General features: G+C 40.5%; 1 protein-coding gene across 2 annotated transcripts; it reads left to right on the forward strand.

Annotated features, from left to right (window-relative positions):
* The first annotated feature begins 4159 nt into the window (after window positions 1-4159).
* Window positions 4160-17633, forward strand: maco1b (macoilin 1b). 2 transcript variants are annotated; one of them, XM_089004690.1, is made up of 11 exons: window positions 4160-4570; window positions 6030-6171; window positions 6332-6458; window positions 9048-9171; window positions 9843-10021; window positions 10998-11547; window positions 13485-13643; window positions 13763-13945; window positions 14046-14166; window positions 14303-14477; window positions 14945-17633. In XM_089004690.1, exons 1-11 carry the CDS (start codon window positions 4491-4493, stop codon window positions 15145-15147), a joined length of 2043 nt encoding a protein of 680 aa, XP_088860816.1. In that variant the 5' UTR covers window positions 4160-4490; the 3' UTR covers window positions 15148-17633. The 2 variants fall into 2 exon arrangements, with proteins under 2 accessions (XP_088860816.1, XP_088860817.1); XM_089004691.1 differs by having other exon boundaries at window positions 11001-11547.

Genomic DNA, 17633 nt, shown 5'->3' on the forward strand with positions numbered 1-17633 from the left:
GGACGGTAACTGGGTTGACCGGCTTCCGTGGGTCCTGCTCGGGTTACGTTCAGCTCCTAAAGAAGACCTTAACGCCGCTCCGGCAGAGTTAGTACTCGGTCAGCCACTCCGCATCCCTGGTGAATTCCTGCCTGAAGCTTCGGGTGCACCTTCTTTCCCCCTTTTGCCAGGGGAGCCCCTGGCTCCAGCACCATTTCACCACGGCGTCCCCAAAATATTCGTTCCGTCTGCTCTCAGGTCAGCCCGTTTCGTCTTCGTGCGTCATGATGCCCACCGCTCTCCCCTCCGGCCGCCGTATGATGGCCCGTTTAGAGTGCTCGAACACGGGGAAAAGAGTTTTGTGCTCGATATGGGTGGGAGAAGGGAGGGCGTTTCTATAGACAGACTCAAGCCGGCTCACATAATTGCAGGCGAGGACGTTTCGCCGGCCCAGGTCCCACGTCGCGGACGCCCTCCAAAACCTCCAGCCTCTCCGCGGCATGCCAGGGTTGAGTGTCGTTCCCCCACTCAGTTCTCACCCGGATCACCTGCCCGAGCAATTTCACCTTTACCACCGAACGACGGACTGCATAGTCGTTGTGGCAGGCTGGTCAAGCCCCCTGCAAGATTTTCGCCTTGACTGTCCTTCTGGGTGTTCTGGGGGGGGCTGTGTGGCGGGCACTAGGACCAGACATCTCACGCAGCAGGTGTACGGGAGGGGGCGGGGTTATATCACATATATTTCACTGCAGTTTCCGTTTTGGTTCTCTTTCTACTTGTTAGCAGTTGGAATAAAGACGTACTCCAATCGACCGTGTGTTCTCATTCCTCAACTGCTACAACACAAATAAATAAGCAAACAAACATTAACACTCTCAGATTAACGTCTGTGTAAACTCTCAGTCGTACAGGAGTGGTCCATCGATGAGAAGGTTTCTTCAGCCGTCATCTGTACAAAAGTGAAGGTTTCGGACATTTCGCCTCCTATCCAAGGGGCTTCGTCAGCGAACTAAAGTCTGACTGGTCGTATCGGCCCCATTTATATATCCCTAATGTCCAGACATTGTGGCGCCGGACACAGCTATGATAGGTCCCTATTCTCAGGTTGGGGGGGCAGAGGACCCCTCCCTGTGGCCACACTGATTGTTCCTACATTCCTGACTAACGACTGGCCTATTACCCCCACTCCCACCGGTATCACCTCATCAGCATAACGACCCTCATCAGCATTACGAAAGTTGCCTAACCTGTTTTGCCTAAGCAGGCTATTGTATGAACGATCCAAATTGAACCTCACCCCACCAGACCGGTTTAATGAAGGATTTTGTTGTTTTATAAGAATCGCTTCTTTTACCCCCCTTTCAAACCATCTATGTTCTTTCGCTAAGATTTTAACCTCATTGTCGTCAAATGAGTGGTTGCTAGCTTTTAGGTGCAAATGTACTGCCGATTGAGGTCCACTTATATTATCCCTGCGATGTTGGTAAAGACTTTTTTTGAGAATTTGTTGAGTCTCCCCAATGTACTGCTCTTTACAATTTTCATTCTTACAATGTATGGAATAAACTACATTACTTTGTTTTTCATTTGGTAGCCTATCTTTTGGATGCACTAATTTTTGCCTTAACGTGTTTATCGGTTTGAAATAAATAGGAATTTTATGTTGCCAAAGGACTCTTTGTAATTTTTCAGAAACTCCTGCAATGTACGGTACTGCTTCTCCTCTCCTTTTTGTATCTTGAGAATTATTGGTTTCATTCCCTATTCTTCCTTTCTGACATTTGTTGAATGACCACTGAGGGTACCCACAGTTAGTGAGTGCTCTCCTGATATGTTTTGACTCCTTTTCTCTACCTTCAGTGCTAGTTGGTATTAGTTTAGCCCTATGCTGGAGGGTTCTGATAACTCCTAGTTTATGTTGTAAAGGGTGGTTAGAGTCAAAAAGTAAGTATTGGTCAGTGTGCGTAGCCTTCCTAAAGACTTCTGTTTTTAGCGCTCTGTCCTCTTTTATAATTACTTTACAATCCAAGAAGGCTAGTTGGTTCTCTTGAATGTCGTCACGAGTAAATTTAATGTTGAAGTCTACAGAATTGAGGTGATCTGTGAACGATTGAATTTCTTGTTTCTTAATTATCGAAAAAGTATCGTCCACATATCTAAACCAATGTCTAGGTTTTGTCCCTGGGAAGGATGTGAGGGCCTGTTTCTCCATCTCTTCCATGTAAAGATTAGCCACTATGGGTGAAACTGGTGAGCCCATAGCACAACCATGAATTTGTTTATAAAAAATTTCCCGAAATTTAAAATACGTAGTATTAAGGCAGATTTCTAATAATTGGCAGATGTGATCCGGTTTAAGTTTGGTTCTTTCATGCAGAGAAACATCCGCCAGCAGCCTCGTCCTCACTACTGAGACTGCTGCTGGAGTTGGGACAGATGTAAAGAGAGAAGTCACATCGTATGATGCCAAAGTTTCCTCAGGTTCCAATATGAGGTCTTTGATCCACTCTCCAAACCCTGTGGTGTTCTCTACGTGATATTCTGTGTTACCAACCAACGGAGCTAAAATAGTTTTTAAATATTTGGCTACATTGTATGTAGAGGAGTCAATGCTACAAACAATGGGTCTGAGGGGGAACCCTTCTTTATGTATTTTTGGCAGGCCATAGATACATGGCGTGGCCTCTCCCGGGTATAATCTAAAATACATCTGTTTGTCTATATGTTTTCCTTTCTCTAACTTTTGGAGACAGTCAATCATTTCTTTCTTGTATCCATTGGGTCCGAAACCTTCACTTTTGTACAGATGACGGCTGAAGAAACCTTCTCATCGACTCTCAGATTAAGGGATGGGACAGCTCGGTTCAATTTACCTTTCCTAGAGAGTGTAATAAACAAATAAACAAACGTATTAACGATCAATGCAAAAAATAGAACCGACATGTCAAGTTCATTTTTAACAGATCATAAAACCAACAATTGTAGCAGTTGATGAATGAGAACACACGGTCGATTGGAGTACGTCTTTATTCCAACTGCTAACAAGGAGAAAGTAAAGTAAAACCGAAACTGCAGTGAAATATATGTGACATAAACCCGCCCCCTCCCGTACACCTGCTGGGTGAGATGCCCGGTCCCAGTGCCCGCTACACAATAAGATTTAGAACATGAAAACGGCAATAATGCAAACAATCAGTACCAATATACTTACCAGTTGAGTCACAAAATAAATAAACGAATACATGAATTAATGAACACATACATAAAGTCATCAAACAAATAAAATAATACATAAACAAACCCTCGATGCAAGTATTGGCCCTGTGATCAAAAACCGCACGCACTTGATGAGTGATTCATTTTAAACCAATGCTGACACACAACGATTAAGTAGCAAAAGAAAGCAAGTTCCAACCCGCACCAGCCTAAATCCTTCTGTCATCCGTTTGGCACACTAAAATCAGAACAGCCGCGAGTCAAGCAAACACTGCGCTAGTTGCACTTCTGGGTGGTGTTCCTTTTCCGGAAGATTGTATGATTTGATTGGCGGGATATAAACCACGGGGTTTTGTGACTTCACAAAAAAAGGAAGTACACTTGACGCATGCGCATGTTTTGTTTCCGTATTATTGCTGTTGTCTGGCAAGTAGCGATGGGAATTACGGCTCTTTTTAGAGAGCGGGTTCTTTTAGCTCGCTCACTGAAAAGATATGGCTCGTTCGGCTCGCAAATGGCTCCTCAGTTTTTCTTTTTTGTTGTTGCTTAAATTAATTTACTACCAAAAATATACAATACAGTACATCATTTTTCAAACTTTATTTATGTTCTTGTGTGTGTGTGTGCCTGTGCGTGTGTTACTACCCCGTGAAAACTCACCCAGGCATGAGGAGAAAAGTCATTTGGAATGAATATATGCATTGCACAAGTTTCACATTTTGAATAATGTAAATACATTTGTTCGTGATATTACTGTTTCATCTTACTACTGTCTTGTTCTTATGGTCATTACGTACGTGCGTATACGTAAAGACAAACTGTACAAGACTCGAAAACGTCAAAACAAATCCCGCCTCACGTGTTGTTTCTGATTGGCCAATGAGCAATACCCGATTTGTCCACAAACAACGTGATTGGTCCGCAGAGGACACAATTCACACACCATTATTCTCTCGTCATGGCAGAGGGGAAGTGATCGAGGTTGCCTCGTAACATAAATGGCTCGTCTCTGTATCCGTCAAAAAGAGTGGCCTTGGTGAATAGATTGATTGGATACTCCAAACGTCTGCCAACGCGATATACGTAAAATACGGCGCGGCCAGGAGTGAGCCTGCGCTAAAAGCTATAGAGGAGGTTCCCGAATATAGTCCTTTATTTATTTCTTTGTTGCCATCACGAAAATAATTCCAGCGACATAACACTACATCACTTAATTTATATTCGTTGCTCGTATACACTAGAAAACTGGATCAGATTACGGTGGCTGCTCGAAGGCCAAAGCCAAGTGGTGGAGGATGAAGCGGCGCAATGCGGACTGCAGCAAACTCCGACGGCCGGTGAAACGGAATCGAATCACCGAGGGCATATACGGCAGGTAACTTGCATGAAGGCTGACGGTTGCGTTGTCCTCGCAACAATAAATGACACCATTCGTTAAAAACGACAACGGCGTAGGAGCTGTAAAACATGGATTCGTCTTAATGTTTATATAGATACAAATGTCGAGCTATGTCTAGCTTGCTTGCTTGCTCGCTAACATGTTAACGCGGCTAACTAGCTTCTATTGGTAGCGCGCTATAAGCCAAGAGTCGATTGTCTTTGAGCGGACAGCTGTCTGGAACTAGCACGTAACGTACTGCTAGGCTACAGAATACCCTATTTGGAACACCACAACAAACATGATTTACACAGTCATATGAAATACATTTAATGTAAACTGCATGGGACGTTTTTATAGGCCTTAATCGACACTGACAATTTGCACCGCTTAGGCCACTTGACAGCTGTCGGACACATAAATTCGATTTGGCGAAATTATTTCATGATCGTTAGAATCAATGTTTGGATACATAGTGGCAACACACAACACGTGAAATACGAAACATCGTATGCTGGCCAAACGTGGTGTCACGCATATGTTCGGTTGTTGAATTAAAATAACCTCGAACTTCATTGGTTGCTGTTCACAGCCACACCTGACAGGTTCAACCTATGTGGACTTTTTGTAAATGAAGTGAGCCAAATGCTAAAGGGCATCTTAAGGCCTTGAAATATTGATAAGCTACGCCGCACGACTTAAAATCACGCTTCTGGGTTACACAGTCAGAATTTAGCATATATAAATTGTGAAACCATGAAAGACACAGAAACGAGAAGCATTATACTACGCCCACTTTATGAATCTCAAAGCCAACCTTGTAGTCATATTGAAGTGCACAGTACTATCGTGTAAAAGTACTGAAATGGAACATTTCCAGGATGTTTACTTATGATGTAAGAATTCACATATTTATGAAATCCTCATTACATTTTATAATCTGCTTAGACTAAATGCAAGCACATGTTTGTATCCTATCAAACAGCAGCAATAGGCTCCGCTATATAGCCTTCTTTGTATCTATGCCATGCACATTCCAATTACAACTAGTGCAATTTCGATAGTCCATTCAATATCAGTGGTCATCAACGTGCTGTTCGCTGGACAACATGAGTACCCTGTGGGTGTGTTGTAAAAATAGTTAACCGGTTGTGATTATTTGAAGATTTAAATGTTCTCAGAGATTTATTGATCAAAAATATTGTGTACTCATTTTATTATTGTCATCAATCATTGTCATGGGAACTGTTTTTGTATGGGTCAGCATAAGTTATTATTCATAACAATTAAATGTAATTTGGAGAAATCTAAACTGTGTATCAAATTATATATTCACAATCAGTTTCTAATAAATTGGGTTTAATTTTTAAAAAGTTACCTTTTCTCCATATGATTGCGATTGTATTGTTGATCATCAAAAGTGTATTTACTTTCCGTAATATCTCCATCTTTACAGCACTTTCCTGTACCTGAAGTTTCTAGTGGTGTGGGCATTGGTGCTACTGGCTGACTTTGTCCTGGAGTTTAGGTTTGAATACCTTTGGCCCTTTTGGCTCTTCCTCCGGAGTGTGTATGACTCGTTCAGATACCAGGGGCTGGTGAGTTTTGTAAAGCTTGCTGTTGTAAATACGTACTCAATATAGCTTTAAAAATATGTAATTCAAAATCATCCTGAGGCTGATTCTGGAGACCCACTTGAATGTGATTTCCCCCCCCCCCGCATAGAATGAATTCTAACCACCTTTACTCTCCAAACAGGCCTTCTCAGTATTCTTTGTGTTTGTGGCACTTACTTCGGACTTCATTTGCCTCCTCTTCATCCCAGTGCAATGGCTCTTCTTTGCTGCCAGTACTTATGTGTGGGTGCAGTATGTCTGGCACACAGGTAACACTCTTCTGTTTTCATGTTTATATGTTGTACATGCTGCAAATGACTGTACAGTATATACTCACAATGACCTAGGAGGCACCCGACTGATCAGACACTGCTGGATGTCCTGTCCCACGGGTGTCCAACTCATTCTAGTCGCGGACTGTTATGACAGTGAAACCACAAAATGAAGACTTGTACTCAACAAATTAATACCTTTGAAATAAGTCCAGTCCTTTATCATAGTTTGTTCCATTATTGTAAGTGTAAATAGTGTAGCAAGATCATTTGACATTTAGGTGCCAATTTTAGCAAGTGGACACACAGGATTTGTTTTCGCGGGCCACATAAAATGACCTGACAGACCTACCGGATCTGGCTCCCGGGCCTTAACTTTGACACCTGTGTACTATCCTCATGGGGCTTGGTTACTTTTCTGAATCTCATCTATCTGAACTCCTGCACATTTCGTAGACATATATGCGCGCATGTGTGTGTGTGCGTGTCTCTCTCTCTCTCTCTCTCTCTCTCTCTCTCTCTCTCTCTCTCTCTCTCTCTCTCTCTCTCTCTCTCTCTCTCTCTCTCTCTCTCTCTCTCTCTCTCTCTCTCTCTCTCTCTCTCTCTCTCTCTCTATATATATATATATAGATATATATATATAGATATATATATATATAGTACAGTCTCGTTATATCGATATTCAAGGGAGCCCGAAAAAATATAGATATAACCGGGACTATCGATATATCCGACCCTGTTTGCATGTAATTTTCTCCGTGCGTGCATAGAAATAGTATCGATATAACCGGGACTATCGATATATCCGATATCGATATAACGAGACTTTACTGTATATATATATACAGTAAAGTCTCTTTATATCGATATTCAAGGGAGTCCGAAAAAATATCGATATAACAGGGACTATCGATATATCTGACCCTGTTTGCATGTAATTTTCTCCGTGCGTGCATAGAAATAGTATCGATATAACCGGGACTATCGATATATCCGATGTCGATATAACGAGACTTTACTATATATATATATATATATATATATATATACAGTAAAGTCTCGTTATATCGATATTCAAGGGAGTCCGAAAAAATATCGATATAACCGGGACTATCGATATATCTGATCCTGCGCTGAACTGCATTAAACAAAAGCCGCCAAAAGAGGGCAGCCAAGCGCCATATAAGAAACGGAGCTGGCCATTAGCTCCCTTTTTTTGGGTGAGAGATGTTCCCCCAATGTTGCCTCAAAATGGCACATATAATTCTTTAATGATTGTAAACATGTATGCTTTAATCTTCAGAACTACAGTGTATTTGAAACATATTCATAACTGGATGTGTAACAAGAAAGCATATTATCCAAATCTGAAGCCATTGTTTGGATTCACAAGCAATGCAAGACGTCTTGGCGTGAAGTCATTTTTATTTGCATTTGAATAAAAAGTGACATCGGCTGTCCTTTAATACACAGTATGAAATGTTAATAATTTTCAAAATCATCGCGCTTCAGCAGACAAAACAAGAAACATTGTTGCAAAAAACGATTGCATTCATATACAGTACAGTGGGCATGTACATAACACAACAGGGAAACTGCAACGCTTACATCTTACTGTATTATGTATACAATTTAAAAAAGTCATCAATCTTCTTCTGCTTCCCATTTTTACCTTTTAACACAAACACTTCAATCTCGTCTGCTACACACGAGCTAGCGTCTGAAAATGAAAATGGCTCTGCTACACGGGTGCTGGGCACGTAACCAAGTCACCTGACCAAGTCGACCAATGGCGTGACACGTAACCAAGACACGTGACCAAGTTGACCAATGGCGCGACCGATGGCGTGTCACGTGACAAAGTCACACGGCCAAGTCGACCAATAGCGCGACCGATAGCGGCTCATGTGACCAAGTCGACCAATGGCGCGACCGATGGCGGCTCACGTAACAAGACACGTGACCAAGTTGACCAATGGCGCGACGGATATATCGATATAAACAACAAAAATGGCCGGCGGGGGATGAAAAGGAGCACCGTAATAACCGGGTATCGTACTAAACGGTACTAATTATACATAAAAAGACTAGAAATGTGCAAGGGAAATGAAAATAGTATCGTAATAAGCGGTACTATCGATATAACCGATATCGATATAACGAGACTTTACTGTGTATATATATATATATATATATATATATATATATATATATATATATATATATATATATATATATATGTGTGTGTGTGTGTGTGTGTGTGTGTGTGTGTGTATATATATATACACACACACACACATGTGTGTATGTATATATGTATATGTATATGTGTATATATATATGTATGTATATATGTATATATGTATATATGTATGTATGTATGTATGTATATATATATATATATATATATATATATATATATATATATATATATATATATATATATATATATATATATATATATATATATATGTATGTATGTATACATATATGTATGTATGTATGTATGTATATATAGATTTGAACTTATCTGTGGTGTTAATATTTGATAGATGCACATATGTTGACTGTTTCTGTTGTCCTCAGAGAGAGGAGTCTGTCTACCCACTGTGTCACTATGGATACTGTTCGTGTACATAGAGGCCGCTATCAGATTCAAAGACCTGAAGAACTTCCATGTAGACTTGTGCCGCCCATTTGCAGCACACTGGTGAGCCGCTCTTCTATTCAATACAATTTTTTAAATTATTTTGCTCTGATCTTAATTTACTTGAGTTTTGGTTATTTTCCAAATGTTAATAAATAGGTAATGCTTCTTTGAAACCTATTTTGTCACATTGTGTATCACATTTTAGGCCTTTGCTAATTTTCACAGAAAATCACTGTCTTTCCTTGAAACTTCTGAAAGAATTATCTTCAATGTAGATGCTTACTTTTTGTATTTGTGTTTTTCTCAATCAATGTTTCCCTTATTATTCCAATGCAGGCAAACATTTTACATTTGGTGTTGGGAAACAATTTCAAAGCACACTACCAAATAAAATGTCAAGACAACTGGATACCCATGTTCATTGTCATCTCAAGGGCATTGTGGTTGTCAACGTACATTGCTGACACAAATACATTATCAAATGTTTTTGGTAAATTGTACATACCGTATGTAGCATATGTTAATGTTTTAGTCACAGGGTGGGTGCTTTTAACATGAAGAACCTTTCCATGTCAACTGTCTTATTCAGGACCCTTTATTGATGTAATTATTTTATGTATGTATTTATACATGTATTTATTTAATTATGTATTCATTTGTTTATTTATTTACATTAAACATTGCACGAAAGAAGTTCATTGACTTGGTATTTTTTGTTGTGGCTTTTGTAGCATTGGCTACCCAGTGGTGACACTGGGCTTTGGCTTTAAAAGCTATGTCAGCTATAAGATGCGCCTCCGGAAGCAGAAAGAGGTGCAGAAGGAGAATGAGTTTTACATGCAGCTCCTTCAGCAGGCTCTACCTCCAGAGCAACAGATGCTTCAAAGGCAAGAACGAGAAGCAGAAGAAGGTAAGATTGATGATTGCAAACAATACTGTATCTTCTCTGCTTGCAAAGTGGATCTTTTCGACTTCACACATACAACCGTTGTACGACAAAAGTGGCAAGAAAAAGTATTTGAACCTTTTGTTGTTTTTTTTCCTTAAATATATTTGAAATGCTCCTGAGTAAGGCTACATTTATAGTGGAAATAAAATCAAATAATTATTATTTGCTCATATAGGATAAGTAATACTAATTTAATCACACTTGAAACAAATCACAAGGTAGACGTTTGTGGTATAGTAATAATTCAGCGAAAAACGATTCTTAAATTTTAACACGTCAATCATGTGACATTATCTTTAGTTGACATTTCGATGAAATTACATCTGTTGTGTTGGAGGAGGGTGACAAATAAAACTGCCTGCATTTTTCATTATTTATTTCTTTACTTTTCTTTCTTATATGGCACAATGAACAGGACATTGCATCAGCAGAATTGCAAGAAATGTAAAACATTTTATTGAGATGGTTATGTGATCTATGTTTTGTTTTGATATCTGAATCAGATGATGCTCAATGTGGCCATGTTATCCCTTTTCTAACTGTTCTAAAATATATATATATATTTTTAAACTGCCTGGAGAGGGGCTTTTGAGTACCGAACTTGGGTATCCCTGACCTGGGGGTTTGTCAACTTATAAGCACTACTGTAAGTTGAGTTTGGCCTGTTTTAGGTGATCACCAATAAAGATCCTATCACACTTGGGTAAATTTATGACAGAAAAAGTTTACATATTTTTCCTTGCCAATGTATACATGTTTACACTTGCAAAAAAGAAAAAAAATCATATTTAACACTTGGTATTTTCTTATTAACACATGAACATGAAATACCAATTTCATTAGAATTAAGTCATTAGAAGTTTCATTCGAAGTAAGTACTTCTAGATCTGACTTTGCTATTATATCGGCCTTCTCATTAATCAACGTATTCTTACAGCAGCAGCTAAAGGAATATCTGAAGTGGACACACATCCGGTTTCACAGAACGGCGCCCCTGCCAATAAAAAGACCTCAGCACCTTTGCCAGAGTTAGAGTATAGAGAAAAGGGAAAAGAGGGAAAAGGTGGCGGGGAGGCTAAAAAGCAGCACAACAGCCACACCATCCTGCCATCGTCAGTGGACTCTAAACTCCAAGAGATGGAGTATATGGAAAACCATGTGAACAGCAAGAGACTGACCACTGAACTCGGCAGCACTGACAATTTGTTGCTTAAAGAGGACAATAATTCTTCCTGCTCATCCTCTTCCTCCTCCTGCTCCAAAAACTACAAAAACAGTAACGCCACAGCGCTCAACTCCTCTCCACGTGGGCACAGTGCTATGAATGGCAGCCTGGTCTCCTCTACGCCGTCTTCCTCTTCCACAGGGAAGACCGACAAGAAGCACAAATTGGCAGTTGGGAAGGGGACATCAAGTGGCTCCAACAGAGATCCTACAGACAACTGTATTCCCAACAATCAGCTGAGCAAGCCGGAAGCACTTGTAAGGTAAGCACATACCCTTGTACATGATGTACAGAAGGGGACATGGTTTGAAGCCTTACTGAGAAGAAAAAGCACTGCAAAGTAATAAACTAATGTGTTTGGTCTAGGGAAATAAGTCCTGTAATTGATTCCCTGCCAACCAGCTCATGTACATACAGTCCACCATTTTTTTCCCTCCTTCACACAAAACTGAGTCTTGGGCCTCAAGAAAGAAGTCCTTACCTGGTTATCCATGTAAACGAAATCACCATAGGTTTTTGCACACACAGTTTTCAAGTATGTCAAGGAGAATGCAGGAATGAACTTTACCGGAGGATCACCAAGGGCTGCACATTGGGGCCGAATAAATAGATGTAGCTCTGGTGGGCTGTTGCTGTCCATAGTGGAATTTCCTCCCTCTGTCTCACTACCTCCATATACACATACACCACTCATAAAAAGATGGTAATATTTGGCTTTCGGGTAAATTTTCAGGACAATTTGACCTCAATGTGACCTTCTCTAAACATTTGAATGTCGATGTCCGAGTGTTGAATGTTTCAGTACTTTTTGGAAGTGGCCACTGAATTTTGAATGTCACAAATGTCATCGGCAGGTTGGTTGCAAAAGACATACAAAGTGTCTGAAAAAGTTACAGAAAGATGTAGAAGTAGACATAGCATTGTGACATCACATGCGGATTCCCACCACATTGTGAACATTGCCCTGAGAAACCGGAAGAATGCCACTAAACTCCAGGACTGTTTAAGGGAGATAGATGTGGGGCACATCAGACCATTCAAAACCGTTTATACTGATACGTCTTGTAAACTCTGTCGTCCAGGAGTGGTCCATCAATGAAAAGGTTTTTTCAGCAAGCAAAACGTCCGACACCTTCAAAGAAGTAAAGATGACGACTGAAGAAACCTTTTCACCGTTGAGACCGATGTTGTATGCATGCCAGACAACCTGTACAGGTCCCTGACTGCACCACCCGGCGCAGCTGTCATCATCTTGCATGATCCAGGAAGCATTTATGCTGGAGAAGGGCACAGTGGGCCTCGCTGCTGTTCTCTGAAAATTGATTTGTGTTGAGCAGAAAGGATTCCCACAATTGCTGAGATATCACGGAGTGTTTTACTCATCAGACACAAGCGTTTGGTATTGGCAGTTTTACAATGTGGGCAGATGTGTCCAGTTGGTACAGAGCAGCGCAACACTTTGTGGATACTTGAGTGACAATCCCATACTATCGAACTAACATAATTTATCCATCGATTATGCCCTTTCATGAAAAACACTGGCCGAATTTCATCTTCATGGAGGACAGTACTCAACTTTCATGAGCTTATTGTGTCATCAAGGAATGGCTGTTGGGAGACTGGTGTACCTCAAATGGAATGAATTTTCTTCAGATCCGAATTCTATTGAAAACGTATGGTGAGTCGCCTTCTTGATGATCAAAACGCCCCACCATGGAGACCTCAATAACCTGAGGGCTGGTCTTCAAAGAGTGGGATGTCATCCTTCAAGTCATTGGTTGACTTGTGCGCAGCATAAAATGATGTTGTCAAGCTGTAATTGTGAATCAAGGGGGGCACATGGGTTGATTGCGACACTTTATTATGTACCCATCATTGTTGTGAACTTTTGTTTCAATGAATTCAGATAAGAAAATTCCCAGTGCATCCTTATACTTAAATGTCCTACATTCATACGATGTGTCACTTAGTGTGAATGTTTTACATTTTCCATCAATTTCACCTAAAAGCCGCTACCATTTTTCTGGATAGTATGTGTCTTTACATGTACATGTGTATGTATGTATGATTGGATATGTACTATGCACACACACAATGTGGGTGTGTTAAGAAAATGTTTCCAAAAATGAGGTGGTTTATTTTTGTAATTGTAACTGGCTTGTGAATGGGTCAATACTTGTCTGCTCTCGTTTGGGACAGATTGGAGCAAGATGTTAAGAAGTTGAAGGCAGACCTGCAGGCAAGCCGGCAGATGGAACAAGACCTGCGAAGCCAGATTGGCTCACTTGGCAGTGCTGAGCGCTCAATACGTACTGAGCTGGGTCAACTCCGCCAAGAGAACGAGCTGCTACAGAACAAGTGAGTGGCTTACGTCATTCAGTCAGTCCCAAGAAGGTCGGGCTTGTTTGGTTTGAGGGTGGCTTTATTTTTTTAGTCAATTAAAATAGTTGATTCCCTCTGTTTATGTGGAATTGTAGGCTCCAGAATGCTGTACAGGCAAAGCAAAAGGATAAGCAGGCTGTGGGTCAACTGGAGAAAAGGCTGAAAGCTGAACAGGAAGCCCGTACCGCCGCTGAGAAACAGCTCGCAGATGAAAAGAAGCGCAAAAAGCTCGAGGAGGCCACGGCAGCCAGGGCAGTTGCTCTAGCTGCTGCTTCCAGGTAGCGAAGCTTCCAAATTGTTCTTTTCTTGGCGGCCATATTCTTAGTATTTGTTCACTGTCATTTGTTGGGGATCAAATGATGTCTTCCTGCTTGACAGAGGAGAATGCACAGAAACGCTGCGGAGGCGGATCGCAGAATTAGAGAGTGACTGTAAGAAACTAACCTTAGACAACAAGCTTAAGGAAGACCAGATCCGAGAGCTAGACTTGAAGGTCCAGGTAATCTGTTTTTTTTTCTTTTTTATTTAATTGATGTTATTACTACACAATCTGGGCAACCTTAAATCCCAATCTCCCAAGAACTGCAGTCAATGGACGTTGCACTCAACCTGATTGAAAATCTATTACTTTTCAGGAACTTCATAAATACAAGGAGAATGAAAAAGATACTGAAGTGTTGATGTCAGCTCTGTCGGCCATGCAAGACAAGACCCAACACTTAGAGAATAGCCTTAGTGCAGAGACCAGGATCAAACTGGACCTCTTCTCTGCACTGGGAGATGCCAAGAGACAGCAGGAAATCGTTCAAGGTCTGTAGTGTGGAGGACTCAGGTGCTAGCATTATGAACATCCCAAACCGTAGATTCTTTGGTCACAATTTCAACAAAATGATGTGATTAATGGCTTCCCATGACTACTCGAGACAAATGCTTTTTAAGACGGAAAACTGCAGCTGAAGGAATTTGGCAAACATGATACTTTGAGAATTTCCCCTTTAAAGAATTAAATGTAGCCGACCCCTGATGACTGCTTTTATGCAATTTTATGACCTGATTTGCTCCCTTTATGTTGTGAAAGTAGCCGTTCATGAACAGGCCACCATTTGAAGAGCTTAATGTGCTAGGTACCCATGAAAGATGGGTATTTTCACTCAATTTGGGAATTTGACGCTCCGAGGTAGTATCACGGGAGTAGATTTTAGAAAATTCCACCAGTGTCCATCAGCAAAAACAATTTGTTTGTGGAATAACTGCTGACTATTCATGTCGCTCCTCAGGTCAGATTCTTCAGAAAGATCAAGAAATAAAAGATCTGAAGCAAAAGATAGCTGAAGTGATGGCTGTCATGCCCAGCATCTCATACACAACCGACACCAGCAGCATGACCCCCGTGGCCCCCCACTACTCCTCCAAGTTCATGGACACCAACCCCTCTGGCTTGGACCCCAATGCCTCAGTTTACCAGCCACTGAAAAAGTGACAGTTTTGTTCTATTGCTCCCCCCCATTCGCTCTCCCCCCCCTTTTTTGTGTGTGTGTCCTACCTCCCGGCCCAGCACCTTTCAATCTGCTCGGCATGTCTGCAGCTGAGGATGTTTCTCTTGGGCCAACCCCTCCCCCCCTTGCCAGGTCAGAAGGATGTTGTATTGTGTGTAGTTGAAACAAAAGATGAAAAACAATTAAAGCAGACACCACATCACCTAGAAAGTCCCAGTTTTATTTCTCATCAGTGTTAAGTGAAATCTTGGGTACATCTCAAGTAGTTGCGTTAAGTTTATACTGTCTCCTTATTATCTAAATTACAAAAGATTCTTTGATGGCAGACAGGTAATTGAACCACCTAAAACACCACTGTCTGTAATAAAATAATCTGTTATAAATTACGTCTGAAGTATTTTGCTCTCGATATCCACCCCAATTATCCAACTCCTGGCCATGAATGAACTGCAATTTGGCCCGAAAGGATAATATATTTAACATGTAGGAAGGAGCTGTGACTGCTGATTGTTTTAACAATCAATACATCTTTCAATTTATGTTGAATTCGATTAAAAAAATGAATTTCCATCGCTTTATTTAAAGAAAAAAAAGCTTCGGTTTACGGTACCGTCTGTAAAGTGTCGGAAAATTGGCCAAAATGTCAACGTAAAAATGATCAAAACAATAGATTTCTTAATGTTGAAAAACTGATGTTCTCCCTCTGGGGACAATTTCAATTCTAAACGGTATCTAAAAAATGTGATAATCAATGGGTTTTGACTGATCAGTGCAGCTCAATTTAGAAGTATGGGACAGAATTTCCATCCAATGGACCGCAAGTTGTACCCCATGGATTTATTTAAACTCAAAGAAGCAATAAAAATCAGGGGAATTCCGTGGAACATTAGCACATTTGATCCATATTAATTATTTATATCCACATTCTGACTCCAAGTAAGCAGTGATCTATGCAGTTATTTTTAGTTATTTTTGGTGGCAAATTGTTTTTAAGATGTGTGAGGTTAAAAGGTTCAAGGTGTAAATGCGATAACTATATGAAGGAAGGTGACTTTCTAAAATAAATACAAGCACCTCCTTCCGGGTTGAGTGAACGCTGGCGCGTGTGGCATGCCGCTGCTCATCTGCAGAAAAAATATCCTGTGACTGTAAAGTGTCCTTGAGAGTTTTGAAAGGCGCTTAAAAATGTATTGTTATTATCTCAATTTAGAACCAGGGAAATTTCATAAAGTGGTGTTAACTGAATCTGTTGTGAGCACTTGAAAGTCTGTCTCTTGCTGAAGACATGCACTTTTTCAATTTCTAAAGAAACAAGTCCTGATTAGCCCACTCAGTGTAATGACAAGTCGGTCTATTCCACATTGGTTTTGATCTGATCACAAATATCACATACATACTTCCTTAACTCAGTCAGTTGAGCGGCTGTCTGCGTTTCCCTTTTCAACTAATGATTCTGTAGAAAACCCATTTGAAATGGGAAAAACCTAAAATGAACAACATTAAAATAACCTTAAAATTACAAATCTTAGTCTTGCACTGAGAGTATTTCATTTAATTTATCACCCCTCCTGTTCAGTTTACGTGCCAAGAATGACATTCTAATGTCTCTCCTCCGCATTCAAAAATGTATTGCAAATATTTGGCTGACATGGCTGAATATTTGTGTAATGCTTGGGAGCAGGAGTGGTTTCTTGCTTGTAGTCGACAGGATAGTTTCCAGCAAAGGGACTCAAACGTCTAGTTTATTTTCATGACTTTTAGCAGTATTTGCAATCGGCTATCAAAGCCGAATTCTGAAGTACACATTCAGTTTTACCTGCACCGAGCAAAGGAGTCTGATAAAGTTTCACCGTCGTTTGAAATGGTCGTTGTTGTGGACGTAGTTTTTGCTTTCGGTATATGGAGTTTTTTTAAAGTTTTTTTTTTTTAATTGTTTTGTTATTTTTTTGGGGGGGGTGGACTTGATTGCTGTAATGGTATCTTGGAAAGAAAAGTGTTGGCGATACAAGTTCTCGACAATTATTGGTCAATTGATTGTTGAAAGTATAGAAAATGTGTCGGGGTGAGGGGGTTGTTTTTTCTGTGCCCAGTCCCTCCTCTCCCCCATCCCGGTCTGACCTTGGCTGCTCTCTCACTCTGAGGTTTACAAGAAATAAATGTTTTTTTTTTCTTGCAGAGTGATGGTGTCTAATTTCCGATTTACTCATAATGCAGGCGGGTGTTTGAAGAGCTGTTGAAAATGTGCAATTTGTAAACTGTTTGTTTTGACCCGAGCCACAGCATTGCTTGGTTCTTCTAGTTGGGTGAAATAATGTTGAGATTTAATTGAATACAAAGCTCGAGGGGGTGGGTTTGGCGGTATATATTGAATGGGTATTCTCTGGGTACTCTGATATCCTCCCACATTCTACAAACAAGCATTGTGGGTTTATTGATCAATAAATTGCACAATGGTGTGATTGTGAGTATA

The sequence above is a fragment of the Hippocampus bargibanti genome, linkage group LG09, assembly GCF_051943395.1.
Source record: "Hippocampus bargibanti isolate YZ-2025 linkage group LG09, ASM5194339v1, whole genome shotgun sequence".
Classification (NCBI taxonomy): domain Eukaryota; kingdom Metazoa; phylum Chordata; class Actinopteri; order Syngnathiformes; family Syngnathidae; genus Hippocampus; species Hippocampus bargibanti.